At 47.6% G+C, this 25,951-nt stretch overlaps 1 protein-coding gene across 2 annotated transcripts in view; it reads right to left on the reverse strand.

Moving 5' to 3' along the window:
• The window catches only part of PI4KA (phosphatidylinositol 4-kinase alpha), a 65,485-nt gene that overhangs the window by 7,917 nt on the left and 31,617 nt on the right, over window positions 1-25,951 (reverse strand). For both annotated transcript variants that reach the window (XM_053279291.1, XM_053279290.1), the window contains exons 20-48: window positions 25,226-25,334; window positions 23,755-23,891; window positions 22,791-22,924; window positions 21,910-21,992; window positions 20,219-20,289; window positions 19,182-19,306; window positions 18,051-18,132; window positions 17,602-17,685; window positions 16,024-16,113; window positions 14,725-14,844; window positions 13,670-13,762; window positions 12,612-12,768; window positions 11,983-12,110; window positions 10,680-10,838; window positions 9,504-9,655; window positions 9,180-9,287; window positions 8,818-8,945; window positions 8,613-8,732; window positions 8,143-8,222; window positions 7,690-7,883; window positions 7,400-7,490; window positions 5,992-6,159; window positions 5,215-5,268; window positions 3,964-4,084; window positions 3,233-3,362; window positions 1,964-2,034; window positions 1,162-1,234; window positions 969-1,039; window positions 236-345 (exon numbers count right to left, since the gene is read on the reverse strand). In XM_053279291.1, the coding sequence (XP_053135266.1) occupies window positions 236-345; window positions 969-1,039; window positions 1,162-1,234; window positions 1,964-2,034; window positions 3,233-3,362; window positions 3,964-4,084; window positions 5,215-5,268; window positions 5,992-6,159; window positions 7,400-7,490; window positions 7,690-7,883; window positions 8,143-8,222; window positions 8,613-8,732; window positions 8,818-8,945; window positions 9,180-9,287; window positions 9,504-9,655; window positions 10,680-10,838; window positions 11,983-12,110; window positions 12,612-12,768; window positions 13,670-13,762; window positions 14,725-14,844; window positions 16,024-16,113; window positions 17,602-17,685; window positions 18,051-18,132; window positions 19,182-19,306; window positions 20,219-20,289; window positions 21,910-21,992; window positions 22,791-22,924; window positions 23,755-23,891; window positions 25,226-25,334 (3,243 nt within the window). The remainder of the gene's footprint in view (window positions 1-235; window positions 346-968; window positions 1,040-1,161; window positions 1,235-1,963; window positions 2,035-3,232; window positions 3,363-3,963; window positions 4,085-5,214; window positions 5,269-5,991; window positions 6,160-7,399; window positions 7,491-7,689; window positions 7,884-8,142; window positions 8,223-8,612; window positions 8,733-8,817; window positions 8,946-9,179; window positions 9,288-9,503; window positions 9,656-10,679; window positions 10,839-11,982; window positions 12,111-12,611; window positions 12,769-13,669; window positions 13,763-14,724; window positions 14,845-16,023; window positions 16,114-17,601; window positions 17,686-18,050; window positions 18,133-19,181; window positions 19,307-20,218; window positions 20,290-21,909; window positions 21,993-22,790; window positions 22,925-23,754; window positions 23,892-25,225; window positions 25,335-25,951) is intronic.

Here is a 25,951-nt window from a genome sequence, read left to right on the forward strand (position 1 = left end):
AATGGCGAGCATCATAAAACATTGATTGATATTTTGGAATTGCAAACTTTGTGTCTGGTTTCACAAAGCCCCAACAGCCTTGGAAATTAATACCTCTTGGCTCAACGGAGTAACGGAATAACAGCAACAGCAAAATGCTTTAGGGCAACAATGACCCATTTTTAACACAAAGCCCAGAAACGAGGCACCATTCTTATTGCCAGAGATCATCCAGCCGAGCCCCAGAGCCTCGTACCTGTCTGCAGTCATCGCCCACTTTAAAGATGGCTGCCTGCCAACAGATCTTCTTGCTTTCTACCCCATCCTCTCCGCTTTCGTCTATGGAGTCTGAACGGCAACGGAGACCTGCGGACGGAGCAAAATGCAAAGGAACCCCTCAATCGGCAGATTTTTGTACTATGGTAAACCGGAAGGGGGTTCAGCTTGCTGATTTCACCCACTACACATTTCCCGTATCGTAAATTCTGATTTACGATACAGAATTTCCCGTATCGATACACACTTCCCATATCGTAAATGCTAACCCACATGGGCTAGAATGTACCCTTTGCTTTCAAATGCCTTCCAGTCCAGGATTCACAAGTGAGGCATATTCTAAACTAGCAGGCATGCTCAATGTCACAGGAAGACCCCTAATGATTTTCACACGGTGTGATGTCCCAAGGAACAGAGTTATCCGAAGAGATTCGGCAGGCAGCAGATGCTGCGGCCAAGAGCCAATTGGCTCTTAATGAATAAACCTTACAACGGCCTTAAAAAACAGGCGCGCACATACACAGAAACACAAAGTGTTTCAGAAATGATTTATACATCTAAATTATGCTCCAAAAATAATTGATCATCCAGACGTTCTCGCAAAAAAACCCCCAAAACTAAACAGAACTTTGGAGAGAAAGAAAATACTAAGAAATTACAGTGAAAATGGGGAACTGTAAACAATAGTACAAATTGGAAGCAACTATACTAACCTTCTTTTTCAAGTTCACTGACGCCACACCTCTTCACCTTGAACTTGGCCAAGTAGGGGGCTTTTGCAGCACTAAAAAGTACCCAAAAAAACATAGGAGAGTTTGAAACAGCCAGTGGAGAACAATGTACAGGAAGATGTCAGTGTTTATGATAAGAGAAAGTGAGCTGAGCAATAAAACAAGACCGCCACACCTTTGCATTGGCGTTCCCGACTTGTAGTCAATGTCCAAAACGATGGCTTCGGGATTGCTAGGCAAATAACAACCTGTTCAAGAGGGAGGGAAAGAGTTCCGCGGTGAAGCAAGAGAAACTGCTTCGGAAAAAGAAAGATGACAAGACGCCACCGGTCATATCCTTTTGCAGATCAGTCCGTAGAATTACACAATCCGGGCAGATTGCAGCCTGCAAGCTTTCGAATGAGATCCAATCCCCCTTTGTAGGATTGTGTTTGACAGACAGAGACTTCATTTGCAAGTGGGGAGGGTTGCAAACGGTGTGTGGGCAGCAAGAAAAACAGCAGGGCCTTTGCCGTGGTGGCACCTCACCTCTGCAGCTCCCTCCTGCCTCCTATTCACCAGACCCCCTTCCTTGATCATTTTCAGGCGGGGGGCTGAGAATGCTGCTTTTTGCTCCGTTTTCCATTGAGGAACTTATGTTTCCCTATTACTCACTGCCCTGGAAATCCTTGTGACACAGGACATACACGTTCACACGCAGAGAATAAAAAATAAAATCAAAAGGAGAGGGGCAAAAAAGACACCTTCAGCCAGACCTGCATATGTATAGATGGGGCCGTATCTCAGTGGATGAGCATCTGCTTGGCAGCATCTCCAGGTAAGGCTGGGAGAGACTCCTGCCTGAAACCTTGGAGAAGCTGCTGCCAGTCAGTGTAGACAATATTGAGCTAGATGGACCAACAGCCTGACTCAATAAAAGGTAGTTATCTCCCTATACATGCCGGGAGCATAGGCAACGCTGATGTTCAGCTTCTTACCGGGTTGTACTTTCACCTCAGATAAAGCGTGCAAGCAGGCCTTCTTTCTTTCTTCACCTTTCGGGAAAGGCCTAGAGGGAAGAGATTTTTTTTTTAATTGAATCATATCTGCCAATAAAGCCATGTGTCTTAATACACATTTCACTTACAGAATGACGGCAAAAAAATAGACCTGATGTGCTTGAATGGTATTTTGTACTCGTGGGTAATACTGAAATCATACAAGTGTGTTTTGCCTCCTCTGGTGGGCAAGGAAGTAGGGCTGACTGGCACCAGAGGCACCGGCTCGCTGCAGCGGCGAGGAGAGCTGGCCTTGCGGGAGCAAGCATGAATTGTCCCCTTTGCTAAGCAGGGTCTGCCCTGGTTTGGACTTGAAAGGGAGACCACATGCGTGAGCACTGGAAGAGATTCCCCTCAGGGGATGGAGCTGCTCTGGGAAGAGCATCTAGGTTCCAAGTTCCAAGTTCCCTCCCTGGCAGCATCTCCAAGGGAGGGTGGAGAGAGGTTCCTGCCTGCACTCTTGGAGAAGCCGCTGCCAGTCTGTGAAGTCAATACTGAGCTAGATGGACCAAGGATCTGACTCAGTATAGGGCAGCTTTCTTTATTGTTCTCTCCAGACTCTCCTTCACAACTTGACCCACGCGGAGGAATGGACATGGGGTCACTTCCTTTGGGGGATGCAGTCGTCCCTCGCCAACCGCGAGGGTTCCGTTCCTGGAAAACATCGTGGTTGGCGAATTCGCGGTTGACAAGGCATTAAAACCAACCGGAAACAGGGAGTTAGGGGAATCGCGGTTGCAAAAAGACCAACAAAACCGGTTAAAAATAGGGGGAAACCTCTCCCTGAGCCCCCGATAATCACCCCTGAACCCCAGAAATGACCCCGTCCCCCAAAATTCAAACCTTATCGTTTGCGTTACAGACTTTAAAAAAGACTGAGCGATACATCTAAACAGGCAAAGCAGACCAGCAGATGGAGGTGGGTCAGCAGAGCGCATTTATTGTGGCTGGGGATGATGGGAGTTGTAGTTCAGCAACCGCTGGAGAGCCAAGGTGGCCAACCTCTGTTCCAGAGCCACTAAACTCAACTGAGCACAGGTCACAAGAAAACTCCTTGATTAACCTCGTAGGCTCACCAGTAACATTTCACGCCGGCTTTATAGAAAAACTGCAACTGGCAAGACAACCGCAGTCCCAAGGCAGAGCAGAAATTTTGCAGGACGGTTTGCTGGCAGGCAATGCCCGCCTTCTGGGCACCGGTGCACTTACTTGATGATGGCTGAAACGTTGGTGATTTTATTGAAGAAATCAAACTCCCGCTGATAAAACTCCTTTGCGGGCCCAGAAAGCGAGCCGGTGATTTCCTCAACGAGCTGCTCCAACAGTTCCCCAATGTCCGCTGCAGAAAGGAGCAAAGGCAAGAACATGAGCCCCCCACAGATATACTCAAACCAGGATGGGCTGAACGGCCACCACATAATCCTATGGTTCCTGAGACATCCGAGGAGAGAACATTTCCCCAAAGGTTACAGGTAAGGGTCTCTCCCATCCCTACCTGGAGATGCTGCCAGGGATGGGACCTGGGACCTTCTGCATGCCAAGCAGATGCTCTTCCACTGAGCTATGGTCCTTCCCCCGACCCTTGCTCCATCTAGCTCAATATCATCTATCCCGGGGATTCTCAACGTTGGGTCCCTAGATGTTATTGTTACTTTGGGGGGTCATTTGGGGATGATTGTGGGGGGGGGAATGGGGCAAACACAGCAATTTTCGGCTGATTTTCGGCATCCGGGAACCTAACCCCCAAATTCTTGCCGCCCTAATGCCTCTTTCGTTATTTGTGGATTAGCTATCTGCGGCACCCCCGCGGAATGGAACCACCACGAATAACAGGGTCCTCCTGTACGAAGAACCTGAACCCAAAGTACGTTCTTAGTACAAATTAAGAACAATGTCCAAAGAACTTGCAGAGAACAAATCTGGGAGCCCAAAGGACTCACGGTCTTTCTGATGTGCCTCTTCATCCAAGTAGATGTTAGTTTTCATATTCCAAATGAACTGGTGTGCCAACAGCTGGGATTTGGCCGCCGCCCACAAGATGTACTCTCGTACGTAGCCCATCTGAGAAAAGCAGAATACGGCTGTCACTCCAGAGGCTAACGCTGCCCGTTCAGAGAACTCTTCGGGGGGAGGGGGGGGTACCGTTTTGAGACTGAATTACAAGCACATGTAATGGACCATCCAACCCATGTGATCCTGCCCGCCTGTTAAGCCCATGATCAGAGGCCCAGCTTTGCGTGACCACACCTGCAGAGGTTAGAGCTTCTCAGTGGTGGCCCCCCAGCATGTGGAAGGGTCTCCCAAGGGGTGTCCTCCTGGTAGCCAGCTCAGGGCATTTTAGATGCCAGCCGAAGGCCTTGAGACTTGTCCAGGCTGTTAGTGATAACGCAAATCTGATCCTACTGTTTGGTATGTTATTTTTATTGCCTTTACTGCTAATCTAGTTTGTTTAGGATTTTTTTTTAAGGTTGTTGTATTGTTCTTACTGGATTTTTGTAAGCCGGCTTTAACATTTTAAGATAAAATAAGTCGTTCTGGGAAGAACTAATCTGCCTACTTTCCTTTCATAGCCCTACAAAATGGACTAAATTTGGTCCAAATCAGTTAGGCGGTTCCCAAGTTAGCCCACTTGCGCCTCAAAAGTTTATGCACGCGCCATCTTGAATTGGGGTGGATGACATCATCACAAACTACGCCGCTGAGGTATCCCTATGTGTCACTCACTACAACTGTTCCGAGTTGGTCCAGGCAGTGCAAAGTTGATAGTGGGGGAAACATGGACATGGACACACACACACACACACACTCGGGTGATCTCATACGCTTACTTCCCATAAGGAAAAGTAGGCTAAAAATGGAGCATATATGTTCAAAACAGATAAATAATAGCCTGATGATATACTATGGCGACATTTTAAATGAAAATCAAGGTGAAGTAACTTTACTCCCCTTCCCTGAATGTTTGGTTTACTTAAATTGTAAGGGATAGATTCCAAGTCATAATTTTATGTAAGGTACAACTGTAATGTACATTTCATACATATATGGCCCTTTACAAATAATTAAACAGCATGCATCAGATTGTTACTGTGTGCCTACTTTATTTTCTCTTCACTCCGAACTTGCATACACACATCAAAAGCACTCTTTAAAACAGAAGCCTGGTCTGCAGCATACTTCTGTGTCCTTACCTTATCATATCTAAGAGCCTGTACAATTTGTGGAATGTAGAATAAGATGGCATCCTGGAAGCAGGCGAGAGAGAGAGACACACACAAACAGAAATGAACAGAAAAGCAGTCAGGGTTTCTTTTCTGTCAGAGAAGAGATCAGTACAGAAATTGCTCTTGGAAGACTGGCTTGAAGAACAGCCTTCTCCATTACTATCAAACATTACAGCAGTTGCTCTATAGAGCTCTACGCATCTTTCCATTAATTGCAGAATTAAATGGGTGTGACTGATTATATATACTGCATATGCATGTGTGTGTATACACATGCAAATGAGAGACTTGTTTTGACAAAGTCAGGTATTAGAAATGTAGTACTTAACTTGACTAAATTTTTACAAATCACAGTCTAATGCTTCCACAGAAGATCTAGCAAACAGGTTGCTGTGATATTGAGCAGGAGGGATTCCTAGATCTTGTAAAACCAAGTTAGGTTTAAGTTTTGAGTACTGCGGTTTTAACACTTGTTAGGTCCCACAATATTCAAGGGTCTCCTGTATTGCACTGCATCATTCCAAAAATAACTGAATGATGCCTGCAAAACAGAGATTAGCAGAACCAGCACTATGTGGCATACTAAAAACCAGACTTGTCCAACTCCTCCCTCACTAATCAACAAAAGCATCTCCATCGAAACAGACCCTTTCTTCACTCTAGCAAAATGTTACACACACAGGCAAACATTCAAAGACCAGGTTTAGAGAGAACACAACCGAATAACTTCTTCTGGCTTCTTACCGGCGGGAAAGACCGCAGGACTTTGACACCATACTGAGCTGTCAACGGATGGGGTGGATACATGCTGGAAAAGTACGAGAGCCCCGTTGGAGGGTCGGTAGGGGTCCAGCACAGAATGTGACTCAGTTCCGGGGCATCTGCGTCTATCGTGTGCCACGTGACAAGGTACTAAGGGCAGAAAAAGGGCGAGCGGAGGGGAATAAACCAATGAGACAGTATCACTCATGTGCAGTCAGCGTCCTATGTTACGTTGCTATGTACATGCAATTTTGCACGGTATGCCAGCTGCTGGAAAGGAGCAACACCTTCTACTGTGGATTCCGACTAGCCCCCATCTACAAAATGCTATCATAAGAGAGTTTCTATCTGAGAATATTTTGGGGCAATCCCTTCACTGGGTTAAGATGACGCTGCTGGGGCTGCAAGCAGGAACACGGCAGCCCAGTGCACCCGCTTTCCCCCGCACTGGTGTTCCCCAGGAAAGCAGGTACGCTGGGCTGCAGCATCCCTACTTGCAGTCCCAGCAACATCACCACGCTCATGGCCGGCGCACAGGTCACACGGGGGCTGACAAATAGGCAGCACCTTCCCTGTCATTTAAAGCAAACCCACCCTGCCCGAACCGGTTTGAACGCCGGTGGAGGGAACCGGTTCGAACGCCGGTGGAGGGAACCGGTTCGGCACTCCAGGAAGGGAGTGTTGAACCAGTTCTGTGCACATCCCTAGTGTGAAACAGCACAACAAAGAGATGGGAGGCTGGATGGTGGAATAAAGCAAGATCAAATCAATACGTGGGTGTGGTTACAACAACCAGCTAGTGTGCCTTTTTATTCAGGAAGCATCTAAACCAGTGGCTCTTCACTATTTTTCAACTGGGGGACACTTAGGCAAAACACGCTCCAGAGCCCTTTCCTCTTGTGCAGACCTCCGCTCCCGTGCTGGGAGGGCCCTTTAAGAGAGACGGAGCCCTTTCCCTGTAAGGGGAAAGCATTACACTGCCCAGCATTCTGTGCACGCCTTCCAAGACGGTGCAGGAGCTTAAGGGGGCTCCGTTTTCCTTAAAGGAGCCCCCCGGAGCTGGGCAAAGCGCAGCACTGCACGGTGAGAGTGGTCACCTCTGCAGGGTGCCAGGGGGAGTGGGCAGAGTATCCCGCTCCGGCTGAAGCTCCACACGGGCCCAATAAACAACTAGCCAGGAAGCCACACTTAGGGTTGATGGGGGTCGCCACTGGTCCCACCCCCCAGGCCTTACAATGAGGAACGCTGATCTAAATGATAGATGTAGTGCAATTCCTAGCCTCATGCAAGCCAGCAGCCTCTTCAAGGCAGCAACAGGCGTCTCGCAGTTTTTCTCACAGCTCATCTCTGCAGATTGTGGACCCAGCGACAGCACAAGACCAGCATTTACCTTGATGGCTTCAGGCACATCGCTAACGGCTCCGGGGTCCAGGCGCACTAGCCGGGTCACTTCCATGCCAATCGCTTCTGTGTTTTTGAATCTAGGAGCAACAAGGAACGCATCACGAAACTAGGAACCTGGGAAGCTGCTACATATGGGCCAGACCCTTGGTCCCTCTAACTTATTATTGCCTACCCAGGCTGGCAGCGGCTTCTCCAAGGGTGCAGAAGTAGGAAGGGGAACTCCTCCGGGGGCAGCGACGGAATGAACTCGGTTCTTCCCCTGGAGACATCACTCACCTGGTGGGAAGCTGGACAGCCAGGTGAGGAGAAATACTCCATGCCAGGTTCACATTGTCCTTCCACTGCTTCTCACTCAGACTGACGTACTTCGACCTCCAGTTGGCCACGCTATTCTCTCCAGTCTGGTCCAGCTCCAATTCCGGGGAAGAGAGTGGGTTGTACCACGTAATAAGGCGCTCGATTTCGGTAGCCTGGAAAGGGGGGAAAGGCTGTAGAAGCCTGGGGTTGTAGAGCTGCTGCCAGCCAGTGTAGACAAGGACTAGATGGGCGCATGGTCTGGCTCAGTCTAAAGCAGCTTCCCGAGGCCCCTATGTCCCGTGCGTCTTACTTCTTGAAGGCAAAACACTCCTACCTCCATCGCCACAAACTCAGCGGCTGCCAGTTTGTGCCAGTGCTAATAAAAATACACCACACCAGATCCCTGCTGTTCTAGAAAAATAGGCAACCTACCAGCAACGACAGCAGCAGCGTTCTCCTCTTCATGTAGTATTTGTGCAGCTGGGTGCCTCGATTAGTCTTCTTGGACATGCCTTTAAAAAACAAAAACAACAAAATCCACCATCTTCTCAATCTTTTCCATAGTATACACAAAATCGTCCTATATACAGGTGGACCTCGTTATCTGCGGATTCGCTATCTGCGGTTGGGGGAAAGGAAAATAACACCCGACCTCGGAATACATAGAAAAACAAACAAAAATGCTAGAGGGTCCAATACTCAGTATAAGGCAGACAAGTGTGGGCTAGAGGGTCCAATACTCAGTATATGGCAGACAGGTTTGGGCTAGAGGGTCCGTTACTCAGTATGAGGCAGACAAGCGTGGGCTAGAGGGTCCAATACTCAGTATAAGGCAGACAAGCGTGGGCTAGATGGACTAATGTTCAGCATAAGGCAGCTTCATGTGTTCATATGAAGCAGACCTGATTTTTTGGAGATAGTTGACATGCCGCTGGACAACGGGTACGTATTTATCCACCCCTGTGTGGCTTGCTGCCGAGAGCCAACTGTGATGTCCAGGTTGCTCCTTGTATCCTGGTTATCTAGAAATAAAACAGAGTGTTCCATCACGCTGAACCAACCAAAAAGGGAACAAAAGTTGTTTGGAGTCCCACACTGCATACTTACCAGGGGGCACAAGTTGGCTGGCTGTTAAATATTTCTTGTCGGAGAACATTGCCGTCCAAAACTTGATTAATATGATGATATCCTCACGCAGCCTCTTCTCGCCTTGGGTCGGACACTTGGGGGCAGAACTGAAATTGCAGAGCCAAGTGTGGGACAGCCACTAGAACATCAGACTTGTGTTCGAGTCGGGGGGACCAGGGGACCCAGTTCAAATCCCTGTTCAGCCATGAAGCTGAACCTTTGGCCGGTGGCGTTCTCAAAGTTCCCAACGCGGTTTACGTAGATATAAATAAAATAAATAAAATACAGAACCCACCCACCCCTCATTTTGTGAGTGAGGAGGATTTGCGAAATGGTAATACCTGAAGTAATCAAAAGCGGTTGAATAAATCTTCTCTCTTAAGACGTTGCGAATGGTTGCATTGGGAACCACATCCGCATGGAGCAGGGACAGCCCCAAAGTTAGCAGCCTGCACATTTGAAAAACCATTAAATTCAGGTTAACTTGAGAAACTCAGCCCCACCCACCCCACCAGTCTGTGTTTGGATTTACTTATGAAATTACACTGGAGGGCTGAGATTGTGCAGCCCCGATGCAGACGACGATTCATAATTGTATTAGTATGATTCGAGAAAAATATCGGACCCTCTTTAAAACAAATAAAGGGGTGATGGTAGCCACTTACTTGAAACGGGGCCCAATAGCAGCCACATGCCGGTTCATGCTGCCCTTGGCGCCTCCGATGTTTAGGGAAAGGGATCGCTGGAGTAAGCTGGAGAAAATTTCCACCTGGTCCGAGCTGCAGTACTTTGCAATTTCAAACCTCTGGACTAGGAACTGAAGAAATGCAAGGCAGGGTGCGAGGGATTTAGAGTTCAACACATTCGGGCAGGCTTCTCCCCCGACCCTCAATTCGTACACAGCTCCATTAAATATGGAAGACCAAGGGAAGTGTGGGTGCACGGAGACCAAGTCGTAAGGGAGTCCAATTGAGACTACAGAACAGGAGTGGGCAAACCTGGCCCCCCGGCTGCTGTTGAACCACAACTCGCATCATTCCCAGCCACAATGGTTGCTGGGGATGATGGGAGTTGTAGTTCATCAACAACTGGAGGGCTAAATTTGCCCATCCCTGAATTAGACCGTCTGCAGCTAAGAAGAGGTGCCATCTTTGATCTTGGGACCAAAATTTAGGAGATTTCTGACCCTCGGACGATTGAACGTTCTCCCTTCGGCAGTACTCGGTGGTAAATTCAAACGACTTCCTTATGATCAGCGCTGTTGCCCCTGCGGCTCAGGGGATATAGAGTCTATCACCCATGTTATTCTTTATTGCCAGTTTTATAAGGAGGCTCGCACCAAATTTACTGGTCCTATTTCAGCCACTTATCCTGGTCACACAGACCAATTTGATTTGGAAATTATGCTGGCCAATTTTAAACCTGTAATTTCAGATAATGTGGCGAAGTTTTGTTTTGTGGCGTCGAAGCTCTGTAAAGACTGTATTAGTAATTTGAACAGTTTGTGATTTTGTAAACTTTTGAAATTTTTGAGTTTTCTTATTAATGTTATTAATTGTTATTGTTTGTTACTCTGGTCTGTGACCGCAATAAACATACTACTACTACTACCACCACCATACTACCTAAAAGGCTGCCCAATTCACAGGGGTCAAGAAAAGTGTGCTCTGCTCACCAGCCAGACCAAGATTTTACTCATCGAGTTATGTTGGTAAATTACGCGTCAGGATTTCCCCCCCACATGCCAGGCATCATTTTTCACTCGTCACAGACAAGTAGACTAGTGGAGTTCCTGAGCCCTGCCTATTCACACTAGGATTTCAGAAAAAGGGAGTACTTGCTTCTATCCAGATGTAATGTGGCGTGATCTCGGGCGGACACGGTTTGGGCTGGCTTTCTTCCGAAGCAGCTAACGGGTCCGCTTCTTTCTGCTCAGCGGAGAACAGGCCAAATTTCTGCTCCACGGTCATCTGCCAGGCCCCGGCCATTTCTCGCATGAACTGGGGAAACAGACGCTCATTTTATTCCATGTGTGCAGACTTCAGCCTTAGCAGCAGAGCACAAAATAGCTCCTAAGGAATCCACGGACAAAACTGACTTTAAAGTGGACTCCTTGGATTTTATGCAATCGTAAGCATATAAGGCAGTCTATCCAAGCCTGTGTATAGAACTCATCCTATTGAATGGAATACGTTTAAGGACATTTAGTTTAGCCAGCTGTGTGTCCAGGAGTTGTTTCGGGATCCAGTTCAAGGTGCTGGCTATCACTTTTGAAGTCCTTAATGGTTGTGGCCCAAGGGACCAGAAGGGCCACCAAATGTTTCTGCCCACTTCACAAGATTGCTCTGCTTTGTGTGCCAACACAGATGGAGGCTCAACTGTTGTGCACGCGGGACAGGGCCTTCTTGGTCATTGCCCCCCAGGCTTTGGATTGCCTTCTCAGTGCGCATGCGCTCTTCAGATTCCTTTGCTACCTTTCAGGTAAAAACCTGGCTATTTAGTCAGGCCTTTGTCCTTTAAGGCAGGGCATCGCAAACTTGGGTGCCCCAGTGTTGCTGGACTACAACTCCCATCATCCCCAGCCACAATTATGGCTGGGGATGATGGGAGTTGTAGTCCAGCAACAACCAGCAACCCAAGTTTGAGAACCTCTGCTTCAACGGGTGCTGTTTCTGCTGTTGCACTGTGTGTGTGTGTGTGTGTGTGTGTGTGTGTGTGAGAGAGAGAGAGAGATTTTGTTTTTAATATTTATGCTGCAAACCGCCTTGAGATGTTTTATGAACGGTGGCAAAACAATGTCTAGCAACTCGAGATTACCATCTATCTGCCCAATGAATGAAAGTGACATGCAAATCAGTTGCATGCGTCCCTTCAGCTCCTGGTAACTCTGCAATATGGCTTTTGGGGCTAAACGCATTCAAACGCCACTGGTACAGAAAGTGCTGAAATAAAAAGCATTTCTAGCCCGGCGTACCCGAGACACTCTTCACGTACTACCACCAAAGCTCCCACCTATTGTCAAATCTTGGCTCGAGTGTCCCTCCTCCCTGCCTGCCCCCCCAACATATCTATTCTCCCTGTAAGGTCTTATTCCAGAGTTCTTTTCGAGAGAGAAGACACTTAAGGGATTTCCATTTCCCTTACCGGCACTTCTACTCCATTCTTCGCAGCAAGCAGCCATTCCCAGCAGGCTATGGCCGTCTCCATGCCGTGCTCACTGAACATGCGCAGAGGGCCCCAGCACAGGTGATGCAAAAGCTGAGGGTCACAGTCTGAAATGCAAGTGTGCATACATAAGACTTTCCCCTGCTCCCCAAGTGATGTGCATTTTAAGACAGACTTATATTGTATTCCGCCTCGGGTGCCCTGGGAAGCCCACAGTCAGGAGAGGAGCGTATGCTGTTGCTCCCCTGCAGCTGGGATTCTGAGGTGTCCCATCTCTGGGCCTCTAGCCATCAAGGCTGGTAGCCACTGATAGGCCTGTCCTCCATGAATCTGTCTAAGCCCCAGATGTGATTTGGCCAATGATCTAGTCTGAAGTCGTGTGGCTTCCCCAACCAACCCCTGTGAATTCTGCTTCCGTGAGGATGCTGAGAACTCTTCATTAGAACGCCCAAGCAAGACGGCTAAGCAGTTCTGAAACCAGTTTTAAATGCGTTAAGGTGGATCTGTCTTAAGTAGACTGGCCAAAACCAACAACGCCTGGCAGTTGGTGAGTGCATGTGCTTTGCGGTGCACATCCAGAGCAGCTAACGGCAGGCGTTCTTTGATACCTCGGATACTGATTAACATGGCAGTCAACTTAAACATGGCTTGAGTGTAGTATTGTGGTAGGCCTGGGTCCAGGGCATCGTTGAGCTGTTTGATCATTAGCTTATTGAGATCGGACGAACGCCCCGTGGCGTTGCAGTAGTGGATCATCCCAGCTACCTGAAAGATAGATGCCCTCGGTTAATCGGCTCCACAGAAGCATTTTAAAGCAACTGATGTCTACCTTAATGGTCATATTTAGAGAGCCAGCGTGGTGTAGTGGTTAGAGTGCTGGACTAGGACCAGGAAGACCCGAGTTCAAATCCCCATTCAGCCATGAGACTTGCTGGGTGACTCTGGGCCAGTCACTTCTCTCTCAGCCTAACCTACTTCACAGGGTTGTTGTGAGGAGAAACTCAAGTATGTAGTACACCGCTCTGGGCTCCTGGGAGGAAGAGCGGGATATAAATGTAATAATAAATAAATAAATAAATAAATAAATTAAATTAAATATGATTTTTGTAAAAAAATAATTCCACTAAGCGCTTCTCAGCATAGAAAGAACATAGGAAACGGCTTTATACCGAGTCAGACCCTTGGCCCATCTAGCTCAGGATTGTCTACACTTGCTAGAAGCAGCTGTCCTGGGTTTCAGGCAGGCGTCTTTCCCAGCCCTACCTGGAGATGCTGCCAAGGATTGGACCTGGGGCCTTCTGCATGCAAAGCTGATGCTCCACTCAGCTATGGCTCCATCCCTTACGGGGAATATCACCCAGCAGACTGTGGTCACCCATCCAAATACAAACCAAGGATGTCCCTGCTTAGCACAGCTCATGCTAGCTACTGCAAGACCAGTTCTCTACTGTGCCCCGGGCCTCACAGGAACACAATCTTCTATGAGTTGGACCATTGGTCTATCTAGCTCAGTACTATTAGTGACTGGCAGCAACTCTCCGGCAGGGGTCTTTCCCAGCCCTACCTGGAGATGCTGCCAGGATCTGAGCTATGGCTGCAATTGCCCTGTAAGGTCGTCACTAACACCTTTTCTCTGTCAGTGCACCTCAAGGTCGGTTTCACTCACTTCTCCAGCGTAGCGATTGCGCAAGTTGAGGGAAGCCATGAAATTGGAGTAGTCTTTCTTCACACAGGCAGGCCTCTCTGTTAACTGGGTTGCCTGCAAACAACAGCGATTGCTATTGAAACACGTAGGATATAGGAGCATCTTGGGTGCCTGGTCTGAAGCAGAAGCGTTGGGGACATTCAACGTGTGAACATACAAAAATGTAATCCCATTTTTCTGGGAGGAGGTTGGGAATTCATGTCCCCTCTATCTATCTATCTATCTATCTATCTATCTATCTATCTATCTATCTATCTATCTATCTATACATACTGCCCAAAACTTACATCTCTGGGCGGTTTACAACAAAAATACAAAAGTTAAAACATTAGTTAAAACAGATAAATGCCAACAAAGAAATTAAAACATTGGTTAAGATAAATGACAGCAAAAAGTTATAACATTACAAGAATTTAAAACCTTAAAACAATATTTTAAAATGAAGTTAAAACCATTAAAACGGTATTTAATTAAAAGTCTGGGTGAACCAATGAGTCTTTAAAGATTTTTTTTAAAAAATTGTCAGAGATGGGGAGGCTTTTATTTCAGCAGGGAGCGCGTTCCAAAGCATCGGGGCAGCAACGGAGAAGGCCTGTCCTCGAGCAGCCACCAGACGAGCCGATGGCAACTGCGGACGGACCTCTCCTGATGATCTCAATAGGTGGTGGGGTTCATGCATCCTCCAACGGATTATTAAACCTGGGATCTTTTGAATACAAAGCTACGGCTGCCATCTTGGGACAGCAAGTTCCATCAATTAGGCATTGCTGGACTCTGAACATTGGCAGCTGCGACCACCCAAGTCAACCCAAATGCACCACCACCACCGAAGACCGTAACTCCTTAGAGGGTGCGGTGAGCGAGTTAAATGAGAACAGAGAACAATTTGTTATGGGGTGGCTAACCAAGTTTTATCATCATCATCATCATCACAATCATGATTATCGAAATGGTCCCAAGTCAACAAAGCACGCAACGGCCATTTCACCAGGGAGGTGACGGAGACCGAGACTTACCCCCAGGGTGGTGTTCTGTCTGTTGTAGCCTGCAAAGTGGAGGATGCTTTCGGTGGCCATGGCCAGCCCCGTGTGCTGCGACAACCCCGACACCCAGTTCTGGTGCTTGTTTAAGTATTCCTGGCGTGGGAGACAGACTGGCTTTAGAGGAAAGTGATTTCAGGTGCGGCATGGCACCTCGCTCTGAAGAGAAACGGCTGCTACGTGCCCTCTACATCCAAGAGCAGTGGAAACAGCCTACCAATAGAAGGACCCTGATGGGTTAGGCCAAGGCTTAGCTGCCATATACTGAGTCAGACCATTGGTCCATCGAGCTCAGGATTGTCTTCACAGACTGGCAGCCTTCTGCATGCAAGACAGACGCTCTGCCACTGAGCTATGCCCCCTTCTCATTATGAACACAGGAAGCTGCCTTATACTGAGTCAGACCACTAGGCCACGAGCTCAGTGCTGCCTCCAGTGACTAGCACTGACTCTCCAGAGTTTCAGCTAGGAGTCTTTCCCAGCCCTACCGGGAGATGCTGCCAGGGATTGAACCTGGGACCTTCGGCATGCAAAGATGACGCTCTACCCCTGAGCCACGATCCCATTATATCAATTTTCTGCTCCCGTGAACACCTGTTCTTGTTTTCCCTGATATGCACCTTTCCCCTCTCCACTAGGGATGTGCACAAATCGAATTTTTCGATTCGAATCAAAACTGAATTCCAAAAATTTGTTTCCAATCGGAATAGAATTCGAGCTTGCACATTTTAAAGCAATCAGGGGGCCTGAATGGTTTTTAAAAGGTGCCATATGGCCCTCGAATCGCATTTTGAATCTAATTGCCCTTTTAAGGGGTGATTCGTTTCGAATTCGAATCACTTGAATCACCCAGATTCGAGTCAAATTGATTCAAATAGATTTGTACATCCCTACTCTCCAGTCTTCTTTATAAAGCTAAATACTTATAAATGCCTTAGCTACACCTTTCCTTCCTATTATCTAAGCATCTCCCAGTAGCCATCTGGGTCCTTCCGCTGGTATGTTAAGAACTCAGCTCTTTCCTATGGCAATCTGAACCCAATCTCTTCCTCCTCCCTTCCCCCCATCCCTTAGGAGTCTAGCATCTTTGACTGAAATATCTAAGGGCAGCATCTAGTTCTCACATAGATTGCCCCATGCCCAGTACATGTAAGCACTGTAAAATTAAGGTTACTCACACATCCTGTCGATACAATAATCCACTTCTTAAAATTTCAAATTGAGCTTTATATAGATTGTGGGACCATAATGAATGCCGTAATTTGGGGAAATTACCTGCAAGTGAGATTTGGTGACTGAAGGGGCCCATTTCATGGCTTCCTGCAGAATCATTCCACAGCGTGCGGCAAAATCCTTTACTATACTCTGGAAAGGGAGACGAAATCGCCAAAGGAGTAAATTAATCATTGGGCTTAACGATAACCGTATAACAGAGCACCCCTTTGGTCTAGATCAGGTATACACTCACATAATCCAGGCCACATAACTGACTTGCATTTATCATCTGGCATACTGATTGTGAACGTCCAGGGTTGTGCACAGATGCTATAGGAATACATTATTGCATATCATAGTCTTTCCCTATCGGAACTTGCTTCGCCTCACTTGGACTCCTCCAGCTTTCTGGGCCAAAAATGCCTTCTCCTGTCACTCAGCCATAGGAAGCCCCACCTTAAATTCTCACATGGGTTTCCTGTCTGTATTTGGGCTCGAGGTTCTCATCCTTTGATTTGAAATCCTCCACCTTCACTTGTCCAGTTCTCTCGCCCTCCAGTATCTGAAGGTCTTGCTCTCTCAAAGGACTCTGCCTTTTCTCCCTGGCTGCCCTTCATACCTGGAACTGCCTCCAGGACTGAAGACCCCTCTTAAAAGCCCACCTTCTCCCTGAAGCCTCTGGCCCAAGCCCCTAATTCTAAGCCCACCCTATTGGAACTAAACTCAACTACATGTAACCCAATGTCACATTCTCCTCCTGCTTCCTCCTGCCTCAATTTCCCTCTCCTTGCTCCGTTGTCCCCATATCTAGATTGTGAGCCCCTTGGGGCAGGGACCCATCCTCTCATTCTCCATCAAAGCACTATGTACAGAGACAGTGCAGGACTGGCACTCCCCGAATGATGAACATCCGACTCGCAAACATACCTACCTACAGACAAAGCTCCATAATATTTGACATTCAGGAAGCCCCCAACTTGCAAGCGCTAACCTGCGCTTACAAGCAAGTTGCCGTTCTGGAGAAATGTGTGTGTTATGAGGAACGGACATCCCGCTTACAATTAGGTTTTGGGACACAGCCTATTTGCATGTTGGAGACTTCCATGGGTAATAATGCCAATGCATGGAGGTCTGGGGCATCCGAGGTGGCACAAAGCTTGCCAGGTAGGTAGAGAAGAAAGGCATGCTCTCTCTTCTCCACTGTGTGACGGGGTGGATTGCATTGTCCATTTTGACCCGCCATGGATGGGCGTAATACTACTATGCTTTCCAAGACGGGTTCTCGAAAGCTAAAAGCCTAATGCAAGACGAGATTGCGAAGCTGGAATTGTTCCAGATGTAAAGCAGGCCTGCTCAAACTCCGTGTTATGTTTCTGGACTACAACTCCCATAATCCACAGCCACAGTGGCCAAGAGCCAGGGATTATGGGAGTTGTAGGCCAACATCTGCAGGAGGGCCGAAGTTGAGCAGCCCTGCAGGAAAGCAAGGCTTCTTCAACTTCGGTCCCCAGATGTTGCCAGACAACTCCCATCTTCCCCAGGGCCTTTGGGGCTGGGGATGATGGGAGCTGTAGTCCGGCAACCTCGGAGGAACCAAGTTGGAGAAGCCCAGCAGTAAAGTAAAATTAGTTTCTTTACCTCCCTAGCTTCATATGTATCAGGAACCGTGATCCTATACGGGGCATCCGGAATGTCGTAGTATGGCTGGTCCTTGTGAATGTCCTGAAATAGAAAACTAATGATTTAATGGGAATTAAAACATAATTCCTCAGATTCTTACATCAGCAGTACTTCCCTTAACACCAGGGGTGAAGAGCCAGTCTTGCAGGAGCAAGCACCAATCGTATCCCTTGCTAAGCAGGGTCTGCCCTGGTTTACATTTGGATGGGTGACTCCACGTTTGAGTGCTCTAAGACATACTCCCTACGGATTAGGCCGTAGCTCACCGGAAGACCACTACCTAGCTCAGTATTGTCCACACTGACTAGCAGCAAAATAAACTTTAAAAAAGAGACACAGGTTTTGTAATATATAAATCATCATCAGATGCACCAGCACAAGGAGGTTTCAAATATAAAAGTACTTACTGCACTTAGGGAAAGGGAGAGGGTTTGGAGGATATCTAGCATGGTCTTCAACACCGTTCCACTCCATAGTAAGTGAGGAAACCTTTCAAATAAAAAAACAAATACATGAATAGGAAAGTGTGCGTGCAACATTACCGTGTCTGGGGATCAGCAGATCTCTCTCACCGGTGTATTTTTTAAATATATGTTTTACCCCGAAGGTTAGCAATGAGATGGGTTGGTGGACACAATTTAGGACACAGCCCAATAATCAAGGCATCAAGTAACAGGGATACCTAGATGTTAGGAACAGAGGAAGCTGCCATATACTGAGTCAGACCCTTGGTCCATCTAGCTCAGTATTGTCTACCCAGATGGGCAGCGGCTTCTCCAAGGTTAGGCAGGACTCCCTCCCAATGCCAGGAAGGGGGTTTCTTTCAGCTCATGTTTCACTCTATGCAGAACATATATGCTGCTCAAGGTTTTAGGAACATAGGAATCTGGCTTATACTGAGTCAGACCATTGGTCCAATTAGCTCAGTATTGTCTACCCAGACTGGCAGCGGCTTCTCCAAGGTTGCAGGCAGGAATCTCTCTCAGCCCTCTCTTGGAGATGCTGCCAGGGAGGGAACTGGGAACCTCCTTTTTCACACAGTGCATCACTAATCTGTGGAATTCCTTGCCATGGGGTGTGGCAATGGCCACCAGCTTGGATGGCTTTAAAAGGGGCTTGGACAGATTCATGGAGGACAGGCCTATCGATGGCTACTAGTCTGGTGGCTGTGGGCCACCTCCAGCCTCAGAGGCAGGATGCCTCTCAATGCCAGTTGCAGGGGAGCCACAGCAGGAGAGAGGGCATGCCTTCATCTCTTTCTTGTGGGCGCCCCAGAGGCATCTGGTGGGCTACTGTGTGAAACGGGATGCTGGACTGGACTAGATGGGCCTTCTTGGGCCTGATCCAGCAGGGCTGTTCTTACGTTCCTAACTCAGTTCTCCCTGGTCCTAGTCCAACACTCTCACCATGACACCACACCGGCTCCCGACTTTTTGACGACAAAATTTCACGCACCCAGATTTCCAGCCTCCAGCAACACTATTCTCAATAGCCCGTAGGAAGAGAAATCCCAACACGGAGAATATTAAAATACTCACTTGTCTACAAGGCCTGATAAATATTTATCTGCCACCCGCCTGATCCTTTTATGGATGTGGTTGAAATTCACCAGCAAGAACTGCGCGTGTCTCTCCAGCTCCTCTTCGTTCTCTTTCGTTTTCGGCTAAAGAAGACCAAGAAAGCCATCACAAATACACTTGCCTGCGTCTTTGTTGCCTGTAATGTATCGATCTCTGCAGCCCCAGTGAGACCAAGTTAAGCCCTGCCCGCTAAGACGATCTTTTGCCAATGACTGGGTCAAATTCCCAACTACTCACTGCCAGACCAGCGCCTGGAAAAGGCCACGCAATCACTTTGGACATTCATTGCTGCTGTTAAGGTGGCCAGCTCTCCAGAACTACCCCTGCAGGAATATAGCAGCACGGGAGATCTCTCTGCTCTCCCTGAACGTCATTTCTTTTTGAAGCAGACAAGATATCAGGTGGTGTAACAGGATGATAGCGGCCTCTCTGCTCCACCCCAGCCCTGGCTGAAACTCTAAATACGCTAAATCCATGCATCTAACAGCTTCTGGCCAGCTCAAGGATAACTTCATGGAGGAGAGGTCTATCAACGGCTACTAGTTGGAGGGCTATAGACCACCTCCACTCTTGAGCACCAGTTGCAGGGGAGTCACAGCAGGAAAGAGGGCATGCGTGCTTCTAGTAGCACCTGGTGGGCCACTGTGTGAAACAGGATGCTGGACTAGATGGGCCTCCTTGGGCCTGATCCAGCAGGGCTGTTCTTATGTTCTTAAGGCTATTAGGAGATTAGAAGCCCATCCCATACAAAAAAGTCCCTGGGCGGTTTTCTGTTTCTAGACGTTTAGCAACACAAAAAACTACTATTAAATTTGATCGATCGTGTCACAGGAACGGAAATGAAAACTGAAACTGAATGTCCTCGAAGGACGACTCCAGTTCACTGCTACTTTCACCCTTTCCTCCTCTGTGCAAAATTTCACCCTCATCGTTTGGGGACAGGGATGAAGCAGGGGTGGCTTCCATTTTATTCCCCGCTACCTCAAGTAACTTACTTTGTCAGCCATCATGCTGAGGAAAGCTTCAAACACCTTGTCGGCCACCGCTATTACACACTGCATCATACCTGGAAGGAGGAAATATTGCAGCATTTGAGAAATACCAGCCCATTAAAAATAATCAGATTCCACTCTCAGCACCACTAACGTTCTGCATCACTCATACCTCTGTCCTCACACACACACCCCTACTAATTTCTACTGGGTTTCCATCGCAGAAGCGTGTCCAGGAACACAGCTTCAGGGCAAGTGAAGTCATCACATTTTTTTCACGCACGAGAGAGGCATTCCTCTTTCCAAATGCCGGGTTTCACAGATCTGCGTAAGTCCGTTTGTGACTAAGCCACAGTTTAATCTTGTTTATCTGCATATACTGGCAGGATTCCTGCATCTATCAAAACCATGGCATCTCAGCCAACCATTATTCACCGCTGGAACAAAATCAACAGTTTCTCTGTTCTCCATCTTGTTTATCCGTAAGAACTCGGACTGCAGTCAAAATTTCATGGGAGTAATCTGGACAGATCTTTCCCAAATGGCTGAATTCTTCGTATTATTTTTAAACGGGTTTCTGGGGTAAAAGAGCCTAATTTTATAGTTCCCATACCACAAATATAAAGCCTAGAACCGATTCATTGCAACATCAGTATCAAAAGGCATCTGCTATAGCAAAGTCAAGATATCTTTTGCTTTACACTAGGAACATAGGAAGCTGTCTTATATCAAGTCAGACCATTATATCTCTCTCAGCCCTTTCCTGGAGATGCCAGGGAGGGAACTTGGAACCTTCTGCATGCAAGCAGGCAGGTGCTCTTCCCAAAGCGGCCTCATTACCTAAGGGGAATATCTTACAGTTCTTACACATGTAGTCTCCCATTCAAATGCAAACCAGGGCAGACCCTGCTTAGCAAAGGGAACAATTCATGCTTGCTATCTCAAGACCAGCTCTCCTAGGAATAGCCAACTGATGTCTCATGGGCCAAAGCAATTTTACCTGGCAGGAAAATATTTTTACTTAACCTGGGGCCTGATCTCATAATTGAAACTGAATAAAAGAAATGAAATGAAATATGCTCCATAACTGTGAAGCCCTTTATTGCTAAGCCAAAACCAGCTGTATTAAGGAGCCCGATCATCCGTAAGGGCAGCGTTCCCTCTAACAGGGAATATCAGATGTTGTGGACTACAACTCCCATAATCCCCAAGCAAAAGCCATTGCAGCTGGGTATGCTGGGATTTGTAGTCAACATCTGGTAATCCCTGTTAGAGGGAACACTACGTAAGGCGGTCTGTAGACTGGCCTCCAGAAGGCTGTCTAGAGCAGTGGTTACCAACCTAGGGTTGCCAGATGTTGCTGGCCATGGAGGCTGCAGTGGATGGAAATTGTAGTCCAACATCTGGGGATACAAGGTTGGGTATCCCCGGCTCTAGGGAACGGAACCACTCTCAGGAATACAGACGTTGCCCCTCGCTGCCTTTATATTTATTAAGGGCCTTCTTTAGCTCTGCATTCTTAGGATGCAGGTGTGTTTTCTTCCATTTGGGCCAGGTGGGACGCAGAGCCCCTGGAAAGCTAATAGGGCTTCAGCTCCTGAAAATACCCCCAAATTATGCAAATTATGTCCCTGGGCTCAGCAACCAAGAACTGGCCATTTAGCTCAGGAAAAACAAGATCTATACAGCCTTACCCGATTTGTCCTTTTGAATGGCTTTGTCCTCAAAGTAACAGAACATCACCTGAAAGCGATCTGGGTCTGTGGAACGCAACACCCTAGAAGTGCAGGAATCAGGACATGCATTTCACACAAATACAGGCGAGACAATATAGCCTATATGTTCACATGTATTGCTTTAAATATCTGTTCACAGCAGATATTAAAGCAGTGCTCTTCCTTATGTGTTGGGGTGTGTGTGTGTGTGTGTGTGTGTGTGTGTGTGTGTGTGTGTGTGTGTGTGTTAGGAGAGAGAGACGTCTTACTGAGTCTTCACAGACTTTTTCAGTTTTTATTCACAAGTGCAGAATATTTCTGAAAGCATCTGATCAAAGGACGAATGGAAGATCATGAATATCAGTGGGGCTTTTGGCATTCAGTTTCACAGGATATGGACCTAAAACCCTGTGCCAATTAACCATGTGCCAAATCAGTTTCTTTCCTTCATTATTTGAAAAAGGTGAGAATACACAAAATGCCAGAAATTAGACACAGTGGCCAACATTCAGACTAATGCTGCACACATGGAAAAACATTTCCATGTTTTCCCACATAGAAAATGAAATGAAATGAAATCAATCAAATAAATGCGCACAAAGGGAAAGGGGTGATTTTCACTGATATCCTTTTCCCTCTTCAGCCCACATATCTCCGGAAAATATGTCCTTGAGAGTTGCAGGACCTTCAGGGACATATTTCCAGGAGGCACAGGCAGCTGCAGAGGGAAAGGGAGATCAGTGAAAATGGCCTCTCCCTCGTCACACGAGTGGAACGTTTCTCCATGTGTGCAATGTGACTCTGGATGTCAGCCTACGAAGCCACAAGGAGGATGTGAGAGTTCGGATGTAAGAGTTTACCTCATGCATTCTAGACGGTACACAGACAGCAGGTAGGTAGACATGGCAAAGTCCAACTTATTGATCAGGGCAGACACTTCTGGAGGAGGATCCAAGAGATTGATGATGGTGCTCCGCAGTTCACCCAGTTCAGCCTAAAGGCAAAACCAGCCATCCCGTCATGGGGAGCCTCTCCAAACTAGCAGCAGTATGCCTTCTGCTGCTGGTCTATTCTGTACCTTACTGATTGCCAAAGAAGTGACCGGGGAGGATCTACCACTGGGTCATTGTGTTCGGAGGCGCCAGGGCCTTTGTCACCAGTGGCAAAGAGATGGCATGCTGGCGAATTACAGCTTCCATGTTCCCTCCCTGGCAGCATCTCCAAGAAAGGGCTGAGAGAGATTCCTGCTGTCAACCCTGGAGAAGCCGCTGCCCGTCTGGGTAGACAATACTGAGCTAGATGGAACAAGGGCCTGACTCAGTATATGGCAGCTGCCTCTGTTCCTATGACATCACCACCCAGTGACATGTGCTGGGCGGTGGCATCATTAGCCGTGTGCTATCTGTTTGCCACCGGCGATGCGGGCGGGCGGGCGGAAGGAGGCGGGCGGGCGGGTGGCTGTGGAGCTGTAGTGGCTCATCCTAAGGAGCTAAGGAGGTGCCAAAGGAGGTAGCAAAGGAGGTAGCTTGGGTTGCTTCTCTCTCTCCCTCCCCACCCATCAGCTGCGCTGCCTGCAGGCTGGCCACTCATCAGGTAGAACAGCTTGGTGAACCACAAAGCTTTACCTGATGAATGGCCAGCCTGCAGAGGGGAGCTGCCGGGAAACAGAGGCAGCTGCGCCGCCTTTGGCAACCTCCCTTGTGAGTTGCTACTGCGGTGGAGGGGGAGGCAAGAGACTAGCAGCGGGAGTAGCCAAAAATTCTAGCCACTTCCATCTAGTCTGTGGCTGTGCGACCGGAAGTGGCAGAAGGAGGAGGAACTTACGGACGTCACGGTGTCGTTTTTCATGGCCGAGTTGTACTGGAGGACAGAACGAAGAGGCTCTTTGCTGGGGAACGTCAGCAGCGGGGACTTGGTGGCGATTTCACAGACACCCTCGTACCACTCTTCCGGCCAAAGACCTGAAGCGGCAATTGGGAAGTCGGGGGGAGTCATTTTCCATTACAGATCACGATTTTACCTCCATAAAACTAGTTGCGTCCACATGGCCTGATTTCTAACTAGGCTCCAACAGAATATTGTGAGTGAATTGTTTATTTCTTTATTTGGTTTATATACCGCCCCCTCCAAAAATGGCTCAAGGCGGTTTACAACAAATAACAACAATTAAAATCAATTAACAGTTAAAATCAACAACTAAACCAATTAAACAATTAAAATCATTTAAACATTTAAATCACCCAAGAACAGCATGAGAAATTTTAACCATGAATCTAATTAAAAACCCAGGTGAATAAATGTGTCTTCAGTGCCTTTTAAAAAGTTGCCAGAGATGGGGAAGCTCTTATTTCAACAGGGAGCGCGTCCCAAAGTCCAGGGGCTGCAATGAAGAAGGCCTGTTCCCGAGTAGCCACCAAATGAGTTGGCGACAACTGTGAACGAACCTCTCCAGATGCTCTTAGCAGGCGGTGGGGCTCATGGCGAAGAAGACCTTCTCTTAAATACCCAGGGCCTAAGCTGTTTAGGGCTTTATAGGTAATCACCAGTACCTTGTATTTTGCCCAGAAACGTGTCAGCAGCCAGTATAATTCTTTCAACCCAGGAGTGATATGGTCTCTCCTAGATGACCCAGAGACCAACCTGGCCGCTGCATTCTGGACCAACTGCAATGTCCGGACTATGTACAAAGGCTGCCCCACATTGCAGTAATCCAGCCTAGAGGTTACCAGAACAAAATTATGCTTTTGTTCTGACTGCAAGCTGCCTTGTGTGCTCCCTGAGTAGAAAAGTGGGGTAAAAATCTTGACATAAAGATGAATCAAAAAGATTCCGGCTTGGTTTGAAGTCGGGTGTGAAACCTGGAGTTGAATTCTCAAAACACATGAGTTTCACTGAACTGGGCAAGATGTACCACCTTAAGAACACAGAACAGAGGAAGCTGCCTTCGACCGAGTCTAACCATCGGTCCATCTAGCTCAGTATTGTCTGCACAGACTGGCAGTGGCTTCTCCACAGAGGCAGGTAGGAGGCTCTCCAAGGTCTGTTTGGAGATGCCAGGGAGATAACCTGGGACCTTCTGCATGCGAGCAGATGCTCTACCACCGATCTACGGCCCCATTCCCTAAGGGAACGAGGGAATATCTTTCAGCTGACAGCGCTCACATGCAGTCACCCATCCAAATGCAAACCAGGGTGGACCCTGCTCAGCAAAAGGGACCAGCCCTCCTCACCAATGAATGCTGTCAGAAGTGGGACAATGTCCTTTTCCTAGTAAAAGGAGGAGTCTTCGAACTACCTGAGCCTTCTACCGCAAATCCCATGAGCACGGAATACAGCCAGAAATCGCGGAAAAGCTTCTGCAATCTGGGCTTCGCTTCCTTGATGGGTGGCAAGCGTCTGGTCAGCTGGCGAGAAAACAAAATCAACAGGGAAAATAAGAGACTAGTGATCATCTGTGATGCCAACCCAGGTTTGCTGAAGAAACCTTAGTTCAACTAACCCATGGTTTCATGTGATGCCTGAATCTGCCCCATATAATAATGTGATGGGGCAAAAGTGTACCATGGTTATGAGTCAAAAGAAGAAAGGCTTGATTCTAAAGGATTGCTGAACATGTACTGGTTTCAGATCCTGCAGTTTATTACTGTTAGGCCTCAGTGTGAAACGACAACTCATCAAGGAATGGCAAAATGGAATTCAGGAAAAAGAGTTAATCCACAAGACTTCGGATTTGCCAACAATGGTCAAATCTGCTCAGTTAGGGCTTCTCAAATGTGGGACTCCAATCCAGTTATTGGACTACAACTCCCATCATCCCCAGTCACAATGGCAACACCCTTTGTGGCTGGGGATAATGGGAATCATAGTCCAACACCATCTGGAGGCCCACGTTTGAGAAGCCCTGTGCGAAATCACGGAGAGGTTTCATTCATCCTTAATGGGTCACATCACATGTATGGTAAGAAGGAAGACCTTTTTTTCACCCCAAATACAAACTAAAAATCTTTTAAAAAATAAAATA

This window comes from Hemicordylus capensis, chromosome 15 (genome assembly GCF_027244095.1).
Source record: "Hemicordylus capensis ecotype Gifberg chromosome 15, rHemCap1.1.pri, whole genome shotgun sequence".
In the NCBI taxonomy this organism is placed as follows: Eukaryota; Metazoa; Chordata; class Lepidosauria; order Squamata; family Cordylidae; genus Hemicordylus; species Hemicordylus capensis.